The 17,826-nt window shown below is 43.3% G+C and overlaps 2 protein-coding genes across 2 annotated transcripts; one reads left to right on the top strand and one right to left on the bottom strand.

Moving 5' to 3' along the window:
- Nucleotides 1-1,230: 1,230 nt before the first annotated feature.
- LOC1277432 (cytochrome P450 9e2) lies at nucleotides 1,231-3,781 on the bottom strand. The gene is made up of 2 exons (XM_316781.5): nucleotides 2,670-3,781; nucleotides 1,231-2,293 (listed from the first exon to the last, which is right to left on the bottom strand). Exons 1-2 carry the CDS (start codon nucleotides 3,604-3,606, stop codon nucleotides 1,635-1,637), a joined length of 1,596 nt encoding a protein of 531 aa, XP_316781.2. The 5' UTR covers nucleotides 3,607-3,781; the 3' UTR covers nucleotides 1,231-1,634.
- A 9,253-nt stretch (nucleotides 3,782-13,034) lies between these two features.
- Nucleotides 13,035-16,819, top strand: LOC1277430 (protein tailless). Its single transcript, XM_316782.4, has 2 exons — nucleotides 13,035-13,561; nucleotides 14,124-16,819. The coding sequence occupies exons 1-2, from the start codon at nucleotides 13,441-13,443 to the stop codon at nucleotides 15,359-15,361; spliced, it is 1,359 nt and encodes a 452-aa protein (XP_316782.4). The 5' UTR covers nucleotides 13,035-13,440; the 3' UTR covers nucleotides 15,362-16,819.
- The last annotated feature ends 1,007 nt before the right edge of the window (nucleotides 16,820-17,826 follow it).

A 17,826-nucleotide genomic window follows, 5' to 3' on the forward strand; every position in this document is an offset into this window, starting at 1 on the left:
AGTACACATATATCGATAACTAAAATATGGGATCAGTCCCGTAATACAATCGTCAACTCCTACAACTTGATAACATGTCCGTCAAGGGTTCAAGCGTGATGTGGACCGTCCCCCCGTAAGATATGCCCTCCGGCTCCATTGTACTTTATAAGTCTCGAAAACCTGTATAGGAATGACCATGACATGACCATCTACGTCGTTGCGCCAAATAAAAAAAAGAAGACTTAACAACATTACAAATATTGCAATATTGTGGAGTCAAAATGAGACTCCTGCACTTATTACAAATTTCAGAAACGTACAGCCGTCAGTTCCTGAGTTACGCGGTGTGTGCGTTCCCGAGGAATTCGCGTAACTCGAATATCAGCGTTTGTGGAATTTCGCAGTTTTCGCCCAAAATACAATCGATTACTCGGTATTTATTTGATACGATTCGTGCAAAAAGTTCTGATATGTTTGGATTTTATGTGGATTAAATTTATTAGCAAAAATGCAATTTAGACTGCATTGGACAATTCTTGAAGCAAATTATATTTATTTGACATGTGATGTGTTTAATTTAGAAGACCCGCGAATCCGCGTGAGTCGAGAGCCGCGTAGCTCGGGAAGGGACTTTATGGTAATTTTTTATCAGTTTAGACCAACCCAGTAATAGTCATGCTGAACTTTTGGTAAATTTGAAGTATAGCATGACGTATCATAGAACAATTTTCCAAAAGTAAGGTGAGATGGATCTTTAAACGACATCATTAGCAAAATACGCAGAATGAGTGTAAGGCAATTTTAAAAACTTTGAATTAGATTGATTACTGTTGCAAAAATACTTCTTCTTCTTCTTCTTTGGCTCAACAATCATTATCGGTCAAGACCTGCCGGTGCAACTTTTTTTTTTTTTTCTTTGGCTCAACAACCGTTGTCGGTCAAGGACTAATTGATTTCCCCCCATAGCAGGATAGTCAATCCTACGTATGGCGGCACGGTCTATTTGGGGATCGAACCCATGACGGGCATGTTGTTAAGTCGTACGAGTTGACGACTGTACTACGAGACCGGCTCAATGCAACTACTGGGCCAAAAATCTTAGTACTGATACATTTAGAGCATGATTCGAAGAACGATTAAGGGAACTAAATCACCGGTTAGGGGGTGGTTAGAGGCTTCTTTTGTTTTACTAATTAAGGCAAACCTCTGTTCACAAAATTCTCTGACAGATACAGCAAAGACAATCAGTTTAATAATTAGATTTGGCATTTATTACACGACACTTGCAAGTCTCGATTTATTACATTTCGTCTAACAAACGTTGTAACAGTCGTGCTGTGAACATACAGACACAGAAAGCCAAGCACAAATATGAACAGTTCGTTATGTCTTACGAAAACAATTTGTCATCCTATTAGTGGAGCATCAAGGTCAAGGTTACCATTTTGCGGTTTGGTTGCTTCAAAAACACACTTATCTAGCGGCATGAGATATGTGTCTGGACACTAAACGCTCAACCTTGCACTAGAAGCCCTGACAATTGATCGTGTAGACCTGCCCAATTTCGAGGGCGCTGATGGACAAGCCGACTGTCCGTTCGATTAATTGATTGAAGGCGGTAGTTGATTGGGTGCGTTTGGACAGGGGTGCCACTACTTGCGCAACCGGAACCGTATCCACGACCCCTTCTCGGCGCACGGTCCCAGGCTGGACTTCTTCAGCCGGATCGGGTGCTGAGTGCGGGGGCCCGCCTCCAGCAGGAAGTGCGTCAGCAGGAAGAAAAACACCGCCTTCGTCTCCATCAGCGCGAACCGCGAACCGATGCAGTTACGGGGGCCGAGCCCGAATGCCAGCATAGCGGACGAGTCGACCGGTGCACCGGCCGATTCCGGCTCGAACCGCTCCGGCCAGAACCGATCCGGCTCAGGGAAGAGCTGCGGGTCGCGCATGATGGCCGCGGCCGGTATCCACAGACCGTCACCCGGCTGCAGCTGCACCCGCCGGCCGTCATAGTCCTCCAGCATGTACGGTTTGGTGCAAGTGCGGTCGAGGAACGGTGCCGGTGTCCACTTGCGGAGCGTCTCGTTCGCGACCATGTCCAGATAGCGCATTGACTGGAGCGTTTCGTAGTTAAGCTTGTCGGCGCTGCCGATCGTTGAGCGCACGCGGTCGATCTCGTCCCGCAGCCGCTCTTGGACGTCCGGGTTGACGGCGAGTTCGTGCGCCATAAATGCAGACAACGTGGACACGGTATCGTACCCGCCGAAGAAGAACACGGTGCACTGGGCGGTTAGGTCGTCGTCGGTCCAGTCTGTTTGATAGGAGATAGGAGATAGGAAGATAGGAGACGGTGAGCGTATTGCACCGCATATTCAACACAATGATACAGGATTTTGCATTAGGCTTCAAAGGTGCCTGAGAAGATTCCTTAGGCTTTGAGCTATTGGAGTCATTACTTAGTCATTTAATCGGGGCAAATTATTTTCCAATTACGTACTTTAACTGCATTAATGAGTGTTGTTCTAGAAATTCATTTTCGAAACGATACTTATCCCCAATACGCGGAGGTCAAAAGTGTAATTCGTTTTTTGTCGCGCAATTGGTTCTCGTGACTTTTTCCTTCTCGTTCAATGTCTCCCTCTCTGGCATTCTACTAAAAAAAAAAACAGTCAAAACAACCCACTTACCAACCGACCGCTTCTGCGACCCGCCACCGTTCGTTTCGATGTTTTCGTTCTCGTCGAACCGCAGCTCCTGCTTGCGGGCCTGCATCAGAAGATTGATCATGTCGTGGCGCACGATGCCGCGCTGTTCACGCTGCGTGATTGTATCCATCACCACGTGTCGGAAGAAGCTGGTCATCTTCGCGCTAAACAGACGCAATCGAAGCGCACGCATCACGCGCGGAAAGGACGAAAAGGCCAGGAACTTCAGCCCCTGGACGCCATCCAGGTTGGTCAGCTCCTTGCCGAGTGTGAAGAACGCGTTCGCCCGGTCGCGGAACGAGTTGATCTCAATGCCAAACGCGCAGGTCGCCACTATGTCGTTGCCGAACCGGCGGAACAGCTCCTTCATCTCGAGCTCGGCGGTTCCGTCCGCGCCCAGCTCCGACCGGATCGTCCGCACCGCCCCGTCACAGTAGCTCGTGATCAGCCCGAACATTAGCCGCATCTTGCTGCCGGTAAAGGCCGGGCTAAGGATAGTGCGCATGTTGCGCCAGCGCGTGTCGCGCATCGCAAACAGCGCCCGCCCGAACAGCGGGTCATGGTTTTCGTCCAGCTGAATGCGGTGGTTGACGAAGTGGTCGAAATCCTTGATGCAGATCTGCTTCACCAGCTCCAGATCGCGCACCACGTAGATCGGCGAAAGGAAGTCGAAGTAGCCGAAGAACCGATGGCTGGCGAAACGGTGATACATATCGCTCAGCACATCGGTTAGCAGCCGCTTGCGCGTTATGAAGTCGGCCCCATTGCCGAGCAGCGGTACTGGCGGGAGGTACGGTACGCCCCGGTCGGCAAAGAATCGCGTGCTCCGCACCACCACATAGTAGTAGAGCAGGGCTAGCAGGGCCACCAGCAGGACACCCTCGAGCGAAAAGAGCAGCGAGGCAAGCGTACCCAACATGTTGTCTCTTAAACACACCTTAGAATTGTACTAACTGTACTATTGGAATTGTAGAATTGTAGTCCGGTGCGAACAGATACCAGAACCTTCAAATTTCTGGAATATCGGGAAGGTTTGCTTCAAACGACTCACTCCCGGAAGGACCGTGAAGATACTGAAACCCTTGCCACCTTTTCAAACACTTGACAGCGGCGTGTGCCTCGCGCGCGCTATCTGTGCCTGGTGAAGGCGCATTAGCCCGTTCAGCGTGCAAATATTTGAATTGATAGCAATTTTACGCGATTGCCATCGCCTGGCATATATGCAAGTCACGGTCAGGGCTAAAAACGCAGTAGTTGTTATGCCACACACTAGTAGAGTCATGCCGTCTCAAATGTCCATAAGTCTAGGAGGAGTTTTTATGCAATTGAACTCACTTTGCTGGAGCAACACCGACTACAAACTTCACTATAAATGCTACCAAGTGCGCTTTAATCCTTCAACCAGACATGATCCAGCGGAAAACTTTTGAACATGAACTTTTACCCACAAATGGTCCAAAGTCTGGACCAGTGTGTGTGGTGGCAGCATCCAAATGTAGCAGCGCAGCTCCTACCGCCTATTATCTTTGCGTGATGCTGTGCAACACAGGAGGTTTGGGGGTGAGGACTTTTTACGTTTGATAACGGGTCGTCCTCATCGTCAAGATAAGATATCACAGTGCCCGGTCATGATCTGCTTAATTTTTCCCGCTTTGTTTACACTCTGTTACGGCCCGGTTCAATTGGTTGTTTTAGCACGGTGACTTGGCAGATTTGTTCTACGCTTGTGTCAAGTGTCACCATATTTGTTTATTTTTGTTTGCTCCCACTCCACTTGCACTCCACTCGGGGAAAGGGTGCACCAGTGCATCAGCTGTTTGGATTGTTCGCGATTGACGCAGTGGTTATCAGCGGCAATCGTGGTTTTTGTCTTTTTGTTAAAATCTACGCAACAATTGAAGTGTCGCTACGGCTCCCTTATAGACGGTGTGTAGATTTACCTTTATTATATCGGTGTATTGCAGATGAACTGCTTTCTGTGTGGGGTATACTGTAGTGTGGTCCTACTGGAAAAGCTGAAGAAAATAATAATGAACATTAAAGGAAACTAATATATGTATTTACAGTCGGCATAAGGAAATAGAAGTTACTCTAAATTCTAAACAAATTTTTGGAATTGAAATTGGCTTTCGGAAAGTTTCGCCTAGCCTTCATTTAAATTGCACATTCGTTATGTCAGCTTATCAATTTTCGGAAATTAGTTGCTTTTTTGCTGAAAATTACTTTCATAGAAATAAAATCAAAGACGTCTATGTCTAACTAAATATGAATATTATATCTCGATGTAAAATTGTTTAAATTGAACATCTGGTGCTTGAAAATTCTATGTAATTGCTCGCTTTCCCCCTTTTTATCGATGTTGGACCATCATTGCACTATAGTGCCATGGAACTCTACGAATGTTCCAACACTTAATAAATAACGGAAAATCTCTTTCTGAGGAGGATAAAAATAATAAATACAAATCAAAACAAAAAAGGCTGAGATTAAAACAAGAGAAAACTATTTCCTATTAGTGGGTTTATTTGCCAAAAAATTCGAAAAACAAAATATGAAATTGATAAAACATATAAATAAAGTGAGAAAAGCAAAGAACATGAAAGAAGGTGTCAATGTGTTTATTATTTTAGTGATGCACCGTCACCATTTTTTTTTTTTTTGTTGAAAGCTTGAAATTATTTCAAACACGTTATTAAGAATGTGAAATTTGACAACTTGAGGGTTAAGAACATGGACATAATTTTCAACATAAATTTCACCGCTTTCTAATGACGGAGCAATCTTCATTAAGCTTATTTGTTTAGAACGACACAAAAGTAGATTCTGTCTCCCATTCAACCCACCACACCCGTCCAAAGACAGGGTAATAACCCCCTGGTACCCCGCTGGGAACTGCTTGTGACAAGGTGTGTGACAACTCTGCGGTCACAAGTTAAACGCCCGTACCGGCTGGGCAGCACACCACCTCGAGCTCACGCTGTGTCCCGTCCAAAGCCGCTCATCGCTTTGCCGTTTGACTTAATCCCTAGCTCCGCAGCAACATCTACATCCTGACCGAACCGATTCATTCCGGATCACTCCCTTTCGATTGCCCCTGGCGCACCACCAGCTAGAAGCGCCTCGGCGATCATGAGCTCAAGGGCTCGAGAATAAGTGCTCGGTCGAGTAAGCGCTTGCGACTTTTCCGTACAGCTGCACTTTACAGCTTAATTAGTAGCCGTTCAGGCCGAAAAGCTTAAGCTGGGGCGTGTTGGTGCGGACGCGTGCACCAGCACCCTTGCCTGAACTTAACCCCTTCACCATCGCACACAGGCTCGACACATCCGCCACGCTATATGGTTGAAAGCTAGTTTGTTTTGGCAAACGTTTGCCATAAAACCTGCGACGATCCTACCTGTTTTGATGCGTTGATCCTTTCCTTACTTTCAGTGCGCAAACAAAATCATTATCGGTTACAGCGTATAGGTACGGTAATATCATAAGCAGTAATAAGGTTGTGTTGAATTGTTAAAAATGATTACCGTCATATACACACCGCTGTGGAACATCGAAAAAGATAATCGTGAGTTGTGTGCATCTATTTTAGAAGCTTAGGTTGCGTTTAGAGTCCTTTCTGAACTGTGTGGGTTTTTGGATATTACTGTAAAATATTTAAACTGCAATAAAATATAATAACATTGTTTTACTAAAAACAAGTTTAATCAGAAGGTAAAGTAATAATATAATAATGTAACATGTAATAATTTAACCACATTATTCATATTTTCCTGTCTACTGATACAATCGTCAACTCGCACGACATAACAACATGCTCGTTATGTGTTCAAACTCCATATGGATTGTGCGCCTGATACTTTGAAGTATTTATTTATGTTTTTTTTTAATTCATTTTTTTATTTATCCAACTGTCAAAAGTTTCTTGGTTAATCTTTGTCAGGATAAATAAACGTTACAAAATGAAGAACAAACAAAACACTGATTTAGTTCGAATCTGCATGGATAACAGCCTGTCTTTGAAGGAATGTAGGAATGCCTTATAATGCCATGAGTAATCAAAAAGTCACTCCATTTTCGCTAGAGGCAGATCTTGACCGCTGACAGTCGTTGTGCCAAAGAAGAAAGATTGGTATATGCCTTTGGCAGCATACTTTGATCATAACGTTACAGTCTTTCTACGAGTTACGCATATAATGCGTTTCGGAGACATTCGCGTAAGTCAGATGTCATATTTTTCAGATTAAATATGTTTGTGAAATAGTTACTTAAATTAAAATGAATTACATACATTCATACACCTAACTACAGGTTGTCCCCAAGACACGCAATTAACGCGGCCCGTGAAGAAACCGCGCATATTTCGCATATTTCCGCGTAAGTCGAATTTCACCGTTTCCAGCAAAATTCCGCCTAATTTTACAGTAATTTTGCTTGAAGGGACAGTTTTTTTCCAATATTTTTTTTTTTTGTTTCACATAATTTTGACTGACGTTTACTTATTTATTTATGTTATACCTTCTGGAACGAATTACGAATATCGACCAGTAGGTAATTGATTCTGCATTTGACAATTTATGTGCCAAATCAGTACTTAAATAAACTGTTAAACTTAGACACTCACGTATCTCGGTGACTACCTGTGCTTGTTTTATGCAATTCGTGTAGAAAATTTGAAATTTGCAATTGAAAACAATTGTCAAATGCAAATAAAAAATCAATTTATTTGCATTTGACAATTGTTCAAGTTAAAATTGCCTATTTGTCACATGATGTGTGAAAGCTTGATAATTCGCATAGCTCGAGTGTCGCGTAACTCGGGGAAAGACTGTATATTGGCATGATTCATACTGGTTCATTGGTTTCAATTATTCAATTTAAGGGGAATTCTTGATTCGATTGGTTCACTTTTTTTTTACAATTTGGGGAATGTTACTACGCAGTGTTTAGGTCAACTTGTTTTTGATGACTGTGATTTATACCTGATGGACTTTGTCATTCATTATTAAATCATGAGTATAATATATTGTTATTTTATCACTTTTATCATTAAGGTGTCTGTGATGATTATAATTTTATAAATAACATTACTTTTAAAATTAATATTGTTGATATAACTCAATGATGATAATGAAAATCAATGTTTTTGTAGCTTTTGTTACTAACAATTTTATCATGTTTCATGTTTATTTTTGTGGTCTGTTTAAGTGTTTTTTTGTTTTATTATTATTATTATTATTATTATTATTGTTATTATTATTTTTCTTACTATGTTTGTATTATTCATATTATTATGATTATTTTAATAATTATTAGTATAATTTTTTCGATGAAACCGCAGATAAATAAAATAGTTATGTTTCTAGTTTTATTACATATGTTTACAAACATTTTTAATTAATGCAAATATTATCGTTTATCATTTGTTTTTAAAAAGAAAAAAACTGAAAGAAGATAAATAATATTTTTACTTTTAGAATCAACTTGTATGAGAGCGAATGTTTGTCGCACCTTTCTCACTTGTTATATTTGATTTGATTGTTCGACCTGTTATGTATACTAGTTACACTTTTGAATTTAATTTTTCAAATAACTTGTTTTGTTTAAACTGATTTTACTCAAAGCACTAGATACATTTTTCGCCCTTATTTATGTGACCGGTCGTACTTTACACGCTGCAACAGCTTTTTACACTCACTGCAACAGCTTCACACAGGTAGCAAGAGGGGCAGTCGGTCTATCCCGCCATCCGAGGGTGGTTTGTTTTCATCACCGACATAATTAAATTCCTGCCGTTCTTTAATGCTGCCCCAACGCGGTCCCAGGTAAAGCACCGAACAATTCATGAAACCGAACGACTAGTTTGGCAATGAAGCTGTTGCAATGCTACAACGTAAAGCGACAGCTAGTTGGGCTAGCCTGCGGACCAAGGGGCAAGGTTTTGACTACAGTTTTAGCTTTTGGAACCGTTCCTTGCCATAACACATCATGCTGTACCTCACTTTGATGACCCTTTCAAAAAAATCGCCCGGCAGAACGCTTACCCCCAAACGATGTGCTCAACAGTGAAACCAATAAAATGGAAGGGTGTAATTGTTAGTGTAGCAACGCGCGGATGGATACTTATTTTAGGCTGAACGGATTTTTTGTAGCTGAAGGTTTGGATGGCGTATAACTTAGCTTGATAGCAGCCCGATAAGAGATACTAATTGTTTCAAATGCTCCCTTTATTAATGATTCGGTGTTCATTCGCAGCGTTCAATTGATAACGAACCATCTGACGAAGATTTATTGAAATGGCCCATTCGCTCCGGACAGGCTGATGCTGCCAGAACGGAGGGAGTATGATTGTGGGGTGGACGTGAGAATCGTTACAAGCCCCATACTGGAACACGTACGGCTTTCTCACGCGCCTGTTCAAATGTATGCTCGAACGAGGGTGGCCGTGATGGTACGTCCATATGGTACGGTTGCGCCTTCCTCACGCGATTGACCCCTCGTTAGCTAACCAGCTTTTGAATATTGCTGGTATGTAGTCAGCATTTCCCTACCCTTTTCCGCTCAATCGCTCTTCATCTCTTATTTCCATTAGATTGAGAACAAGCTAAGCATTTATTTGACAATTGATGTATGCAACTTGTCTGCTGTATTAGCGATATTAGTACGTTTTGATCTTGCTTCTATGCGAAGAGGTTAGTGATTTTATAGATTAGTATATGACATCACAAAAGACCAACAAAGTGTGCCAAATGTAACAGAACCACCGAAAACACTCTGAGATTATGTTTCCAAACCATGCTAATGGTCCAAATCAATGAGGTTTGTGTTTATAGGCGCCTGATGCCGGATGCCACTAATTCAGATGTCTTTATCCGCAAAAAAGCTCAAGTTAATAGTATTTGAAGCAAGTTTGTAGAGGACTCTAGCACTCTAGAATCTTTATTCATGAACAGTTTATTTCTGTAATGCGTGCCAGATAGTTTAGTTTGAACATATTTTAGTGCAATGCGGCTTTTCTATCAAAGTTTGAGTGCAAAATAAATCTGCAAATTAATATTACAAATCTCCAATTAATACAAATAAATAAATAAATATATAAAAATCTTATAAATGCACGTCTACGTCAAGTCCACTTGGAAAACCAGTTGAGAAGATCACCCAATATCGCAGTAGGCGACGAATACCCCGAAGAATTCTCGAAAATGTCTTTAAAATTCGGTAACAAAATTATAAAAAAATAATTATAAAAGGTCTCCTACTAGATACATTTTTATGCAAATCCTCAAAATCACAATTAAAAGCGGGATAGTTTAGTAGCAAAGTGGATCCGATATTTTTAACAATATTTAACTTGATGTCAAGGTATGATGATGATGAAAAATAATAGAATAAGCTTGTTAAAAGAAAACCGAATCGCTTGCGACTTTGAACCGCTCGTGTATTTCTTGCAAAAACTGCACACGATCATTGGATCAGCCTATCACTGCTTATTGACACAAACAATTCGAAAAACAGTTTAAAAGGAACGTGTACGCTCACAACATAACAACTTTAGATTGTTTATTTAATAAATTAACATCATCGTATTACATCGAGCACTCGCATAGCAAATGTAAGCAATGGTATGCACGTTGGCAGAACCTACGCTGAAGATTTCTTCGCGATTGTCGCATTTTCTACAGCATTGGGCTTCTTTTGTATACAGTTTAGCGCGATATTTCTCCTTAAGTGTAGAGATGCTATAACACATTTATGAATTGTCGAAATTGAACCAAAACACGCAATACAGGTGGCCTCCTAGATACACGGTTAATAGAGACCTAAAACCAAGACCGGCCGCAAAATGCCGAGTAGCTCGAATTTCCGCGTAGGTCGAATCACGTAATTTCCAGCCAAAATATAATTAATTTTCGTATCATTTTGTAAGTAGTGGGTGGTTTAGCCACTTTATTATTTTATTAAATATTAACTGAGTTAATAGTTAATAATAGTTTAATAATAGTTTTAACCCTTTTTAAAATGGTTTTAAACGTTCTATCAAAAGAGAATTTATTAAGAATTTTACTTTGATGTGTCAAATCAGTAAAATTTGCTCAAAGAAATGTCAAATTTAGAAACCGCGTATCTCCGAAGCCGCGTACTGTATATCTCGGGGACTACCTGTACAGGTCTTTAGAATGTCGCTAAGCTTAAATTGAATTGAAGTGATTAAGATTCACGAATTTGAATCAATCTTTGAATTGATTAAATGAATCTGAATCTCGCTTGTGAAGATTCACGAATTTCAAATATTCATATAGCTTCTTCTTGTTTTTCTTCTTAGCGTAACAACTTATGTGGTCATGCCAGCCTATACAAGCATTCAAGACTTCAAGAACCAAGATACCTCGTAGCCGGATAGCCTGTTTTCCAACGGGGAGACGTATTTAAACCCACGACGGGCATTTCGTGGGAGTGAGCTCCTGTACAATGGGATCGCGCCAATTCAATATTTTAAAAATCATACATGCTTAATAACTCATGAATCCCTGAAGATTTATAAATCTTCACGGATTCATGAATCTTTTGAAATTCGATTTGAGATTCGAACCACTCTTCGCTGAAGATTCGTATGAACGAATCTCAACGAAAAATGCATGAACCCCAACACTACTGCAAATCAGTTGTTGCAACTTAATTTCATACTAGAGGAGGGAAATAATTGAAAGGATAAAGAGGTAAAGTAAAAGCTATCGTATTGAAGAACAACGTTGATGCCGATTAATAATTTGAGATGATCATCGACATATGCATAAGCTGAACGGTTTCCAGAGCCCACTATGTGCGCGATACAAGAATATACGGGGTATCATTGCTAATTCAAATTGGCCAGATTAAGGATTTCGACACGTGTAGCTTAAAGTTTATGTGTTAAGCGTTTTGCAAAAAAAAATACATGGGTTTAAATTGAAGCGTAGATGAGCTCTTGCCCGACGTTAAACAGTTAGAATTAGTTTCACTTCTGAGCAGCAGTAGCAGCAATAATGACAGCTATTTTAAAAACAACCACAATTTGCAACTTTAGACATGGTAAAATCCGAAATGGGTTTAGACGCAGCCTGTTTATTGTCGTATCAAAACATATATTCTTTTTCATATCGAGATAAATGTCAATTCTCCATCAAGCACGAAACGGTACCTTGCACTGGCTAGAACAGGAGTCTCCAAATTACGGCTTGCGGACTGCATGACTTTAACCGCGATGACTTTATAAAGTTAAAAATAAATAGTTCATTATTTTCACTATATAAATCAAAATTTTAGTGTTTGCTTTTATAAACGAAAATCAAAGTTCTATTATAGACAGCTGAAGAAATGTATTATATTTAGTTGATATTTTATTATCTAAACGAAACTGTAACGTTTAGCCTTAGCTAAAATCCTCCAACAAAGTTTTTTGGCGATGCAATGCATCCCACGGAACTGAAAACTGTTAAGGTGGGGTTAAGGGTGGTAAGTAGTTTACCAATGCGCTCACAACACGATCAACAATCTAGAACGACTTTTGACGTGTGCGGAGGAAAAGCGTACCAAAACACTCGCTTAATGGTTTGCGCCAACAAGGCCCCGTCCCGGAGTTGCCCTATTCCCGAATGGGTAATTTGGCACTGTATCGTGTCACCTTCGCTACCCGCGCGAGCTGAGAATAAAAAGAGGATGCTATTCTATTTGTGAAGTCTTGTGTTTTTTTTTTTGTCCATCTCTCTATTTTTTGCTGTTGCCCTTTCTGTTCTACCTCACTGTCTCGTTCATGTTTGTTGTGCCTTTGTGTTGTGTGCCGGAGGATCTCTAGCGCTTTTGTTTGTAATAATCTCACCTCGTCCTTAATTTCCTACCCCTTCACTCCCCGTCGACACCGACCCCGTCGCATCGTTAGGCAGCGCACCGGCGTGCTGTTCATTCAAACCGAACGCAGCCCTGTTACCTGACCCGCCGTGCCGAGAATGAATCCTAGACGCGCGCAGGTACCGCCCTATTATTTTCCCTCTCTGTTTTGGTTTTCGTTCATACGGGTAAAACAGGGGGTTCGCCGCTTGCTCAGTGAATTGCAGCGCACGTTATCCTTGCGCGCTTGGTGTACCCCTGTGCGCTCGTATCAGTGTGTGTGTTTATGCAGGGTAGTGCGCATGCGGGTTGATGTGTATATGCCGGTGTAAAGACCAACATACCGCAGGGTATAGAGCCGGGGCAGCCAATCGCAAGCGAGCATCCTTTTTTCTCGTTTCTTTTTTTACAAGGGGCCGACAAATGCGGCACTGGTATTGGTGTGCGGCAGGCGGCCTCGCCTTAGCAAAAGGACATTGCCGGTGTCCATTTAAAACAGGCGCACCCGAGCCGAAAGTAGATCAATCGAGTGCGAACCTTCAGCGAGCGCACTGTTGCAAAACCCGACCGAACCAGTAGGCGAGAAACCTTTCCGACTGTTAGTAACACCGTGACGTTGTGCTTTGGTGACATTCATACGCTGCCTCACAGGACCTCTGTGTGTTTGAGCGTTGTGCTAAGTTGTGTGTGTGTGTGTGCGTGTGTGTATGCATCTGTGCCCTCGCTAGGAGTGTAATTAGTGCTTCCGACAATCAAGAGCAAAACAACAAAACCAAACAACAAACTCGTGCAGTGCTGCAAAGTGCAAACTAGACTGGCGATAAAAACGAATCACGCCGAATTTAATCAAGCCATCAACTATCAACGCGATCAACATTTCGCGCTTCGCCGCTAGATGATGTTCAGCAGCCTCCCGACGGCGCAGGAGCGCACAGGCCAGGACATGCAGTCGCCAGTGAGCTCACCCGAGCTCATCGATCCCCGCTTCAATCACATGCGCATACCAGCCTCTTCGAGTAAGTGTACTTCCTTTCCCACGGCCACGCACCGCAGAATCAAAGCAGAAAAGCAACAAAAGGCCATCCCAAACTCCTGTTGCTCCGGTATTTTTTTTGCATATGTTGTTTGCTTGACTGCAATGCTCCCCTTTCAACTTTTACAACGGAAGAGGGCGTGTGCGAATGAGTTGCTCATATTTCCGCCAGTGCTCGAGTTTTCCGTTTCCCCCCCTCGAAAAGAACCGCCGAAGTGTCGTCTTGCAGCATCGAAAAGGCGCTCACAAGCCTTGATCCTTTTTCAGTGCTGTATAGCCTACTTCCGGCCCGTTTCTTTGAACGCAACAACACCTCCTTTTGTTGCCCCTCCCGAATGGCTCCGATGAGCCTTTTTGTGTTGCGGCTGCTGTGTTGCTGTCAGTTAGTCGGCCACTCAAGGCAAACAATTGAATTTCGCAGAATGACAGGATCGCGCCCGTTATGCGGAAATGAGGCCCAGTTAACCAAAAAACAAACAAAAAATAAACCAAACCGTTCCTAACTAATTTTCTCTCCCTTTATCTCTCTCTGCTTCTCCTCGCAGGTCGCATACTGTACGATGTGCCGTGCAAGGTATGCCGCGATCACAGCTCCGGCAAGCACTACGGCATCTACGCCTGCGATGGGTGTGCCGGGTTCTTCAAGCGCTCGATCCGCCGCAGCCGCCAGTACGTGTGCAAGTCCAAGTCGGAGGTGCCGTGCGTGGTGGACAAAACGCACCGCAACCAGTGCCGGGCCTGCCGGCTGAAGAAGTGCTTCGAGGTGGGCATGAACAAGGACGCTGTCCAGCACGAGCGCGGGCCGCGCAGCTCGACCCTGCGCAAGCAGATGGCGCTGTTCATCTCGAAGGATTCGCCGCTCCGCCACGACATGATGCTAACGCCCGGCATCCCGATCCCGCACCCCGGCCACCACCATGCCCATCATCACCATCATCATCACGGGCACCACCATCACCATCACCAGCAGCCGGCGATGGGGCTGGATCTGTCGCTCGGGCGCAACCCGTTCCTGACGCCGCCACCGTCGGCACCGTCCGCCGGTCCGTATCTGCCACCGCCGGCCCTGTTCGCCGGGGCAGGAGGCATGCCGCCGTCCCATCCGCTCGTCGCGGTCGACGCGATCCGGGAGTCGGCCGCCCAGCTGCTCTTCATGAACGTCAACTTCCTCAAGAGCCTGACCCCGTTCACGCAGCTCCCGATGGCGGACCAGCTCGTGCTGTTCGAGGAGTCGTGGCGCGAGTTCTTCATCCTGGCCGTGGCCCAATACCTCGCGCCAATCAACTTCAGCCAGCTGCTGATCGCGTACGAGTATCTGAACAACAACCGGGGCGAAACCGGCACCGTGAGCGACTTTCTCGTGAAGGAGGTCGAGATCTTCCAGGAGATTCTCGCCCAGCTAGCGGCGCTGCGCGTCGACCCGAACGAGTACGTCTATCTGCGCGCGATCGTCCTGTACAAGAGCGAGTTCGACGCGGAAACGAGCATCTCGAGCGTGAGCAGCGACGGTTCGGACGTAACGACCGCGTCGTCTGCCGGCTCGGCCAAATCGATCGGCGAGATTGCGACGGTCCGGGCGCTGGAGGAAAGCGCGAAGGAAGCGCTCGCGTCCTACATCAGTACCTGCCGGCCAGGGCCGTCCAACCGGTACCGGACGCTGCTCCAGCTGCTGCCCGCCCTGCGCAACGTGTCGAGCTATACGATCGAGGAGCTGTTCTTCCGGCGCAACATCGGACCGGCCCCGCTGCTGAAGCTGCTGCTCGACTTCTACCGACAGAAGTAGAGGGGGAGGGGGGTACACCACCAATGTATCGTCGTCATCCGGACCGAAATGGGTCGTCTAATATCTGTGATTGCACTAACGGGATTTCGTGCCCGAAAGCCCCAAACCGTTGCCCGCCACCGTGGACAATAAACCGAACGTGCTGGAGTGTTAGAGTTACTAGTAATATAGCCTCGCTGTGTAAGGAAACTGCCGTTGGACGCGAGCAAAGTTTCAAATGTACGGCAGAGTATTTACTTCGATGTGTATCAAAGAAAAATATCTTTATGTAATTTTAATAACGCTAGATCAATAATGCGCCATACAGTCCAATACAATCTAATAAACAAAACATATACTCACAAACACACGCAAGAGCAAAACGAATCGGCCTTTTAATCTGCTACGGATTTACATTTTCCTATTTTTTCCTTCTCGCAGTGAAGGATCAGAGACAGAGCGGAGCAGAGAGTAAAACCAGAACCATACAAATCCCTTATTCCGCACTAAGTCCTGCAAATGAACCGATAATTGTAGCTCTTGACAAACAGCTCATCGCACACACACACACACATAGAGACTAGAAAAGGACAGAAGGAAGAGCTAACGGAAGGGGAGAAAAAGCCGTTGGTGTGCTTGTATTTTGCCCTAGTCTGCCATCGTTTAGCCTAGGTCCCATTCAATCCATTCATGTGTATGGCTGTCCCGGCTACCGCCATCTTGCACACTTTGGTTGGATTTTCGCTGTTCTGTACAGTAGAAGCTACTGCCGGAGAAGCTCAGCTGAGGGTTGCTGAGCAGTGACTGCATGATGCCATCATTGCTAATTTAACATGACAAACTTGCCTGTCAAATCAACGCCAGCAATATGTTGAAAATTTGTATGGATAAAACAAATAGTTGCATTACAAGTCAAAGAGACACACGTTTACAATCTGTTTAAAGCTTGTTGAAAAATTAATTGTTTTTAGATTTTTAGGTACTTTTTAAACAATTTTTTAACGGTAAATACATGCCTAAATTGACAATGGTTGTTTCTCGTCATAATAAGGCTTTTTTTAAGGAGTTAGTTATACTTAGGGCCCAGTTTAGAGGTCTCCAAACCTTTCCCTTCGCGGGCCGCTTTGCTTCCGAAATACTAACTGAATGTGTAAATTGTTTACACACTGATATTATGTAATATTATTTTTATCTTTAAAAGCCATTGATTAAAACCATTACAATGCCATTAGGGGCCGCATAACAGACTCTCGAGGACCCGCGGGCCGTAGTTTGGAGACTTCGGATCTGAGGCCTAGAGGTAATAAAAACGCAATTCTTTTCGGGCGCTTAATAATAAAGTTTACTACCATGTTACTGGAATAGCTAAAGTGCTTGACACGAAGATAACGGTGGAGGATGTGAACGTACGAAGATCTATCTCGAAGTATCTATATTTGTTCTGTGAGCGAGTTGTCAAATAAAAACAGTGCTTCAGATGGCAAACAAACAACAAGCAAACAATGTTTCAATGCTAAATGGATTGTTTTTTATTGCCACAGTAATTTACAATAAAACATACAGTAAACAAAACCACCAACCAACTTCTTGTTCTTTTTGGCGTAACGACATATGCGGTTTGAAACTTATTTAGTACTTCGGAGCCGGATAGTCAGTGCTTGCTACGATAAGATGGTACGAATATGAGGATTGAGCCCATGGCAGGCATGTTGTTAGGATCGTGTAAATTGACGACTGTATCACGGGATTGCCCCCAAAAACTACCATTACCGCTCAATAAATTTGGTATTTGGATTTTTTTCGATATCTAGTGTAGTGACTGAGAATGAATAACTAGTACCGTTTTTGCGTGTATAATTAACCACGTGAATAACGACCTTCCAGATTTATTATTAAATAATTGTGAAAAATTATGATTTTTTTTAAATATTTTTTTTATTTTCTTCTACTTCTTCTTTGGAACAACAACCGTTGTCGATCAAGGCTTGTCTGTACCACTTGTGGGCTGGACTTTTAATGACTTATTTATTAACATAGCAGGATAGTCAGTCCTACGTATGGGAGCACGTTCCATTCGGGGCGTGAACCCATGACGGGCATATTTTTAAGTCGTACGAGTTGACGACTGTACCACCAAACCTGTGCAACTTTAAATTTTACAATATTCAAAAACAATTTTGTACATGTTACCCAGATTCCCCCTGCGAAGGAAAGGGGAAGGCCTTCGTATTTTTTTCGTATTTTCTGAGCTGTAGTTGTTGACCTCATGCTTAGGTAGTTTCTTTTAATGAATTTAAATCATCAATTTAAATAACCAGTGAGATCAATTGTTCCTAACCTATTTCTTGTTCCTTATGCATTTCCTTGCCAAAACGTATTATTTTTTTTTTTTAATTTAATCTTTGTGGGTACCCATGCACCTGACTATTTTTGTATGTAAACAATTGTAATGTCTCGGGAGTGATTGAAACCCGTGTAGAACGACC

This window comes from Anopheles gambiae, chromosome X (genome assembly GCF_943734735.2).
Source record: "Anopheles gambiae chromosome X, idAnoGambNW_F1_1, whole genome shotgun sequence".
Taxonomy (NCBI): Eukaryota; Metazoa; Arthropoda; class Insecta; order Diptera; family Culicidae; genus Anopheles; species Anopheles gambiae.

Bases quoted from the DNA above. Each gene is read 5' to 3' on its own strand.
- LOC1277432 (XM_316781.5), bottom strand. From the start codon at position 3,606: ATGTTGGGTACGCTTGCCTCGCTGCTCTTTTCGCTCGAGGGTGTCCTG. The intron at 2,294-2,669 runs GTAAGTGGGTTG...CCTATCAAACAG, and splicing joins GTCGCAGAAGCGGTCGGTTG to ACTGGACCGACGACGACCTA.
- LOC1277430 (XM_316782.4), top strand. From the start codon at position 13,441: ATGATGTTCAGCAGCCTCCCGACGGCGCAGGAGCGCACAGGCCAGGAC. The intron at 13,562-14,123 runs GTAAGTGTACTT...TTCTCCTCGCAG, and splicing joins GCGCATACCAGCCTCTTCGA to GTCGCATACTGTACGATGTG.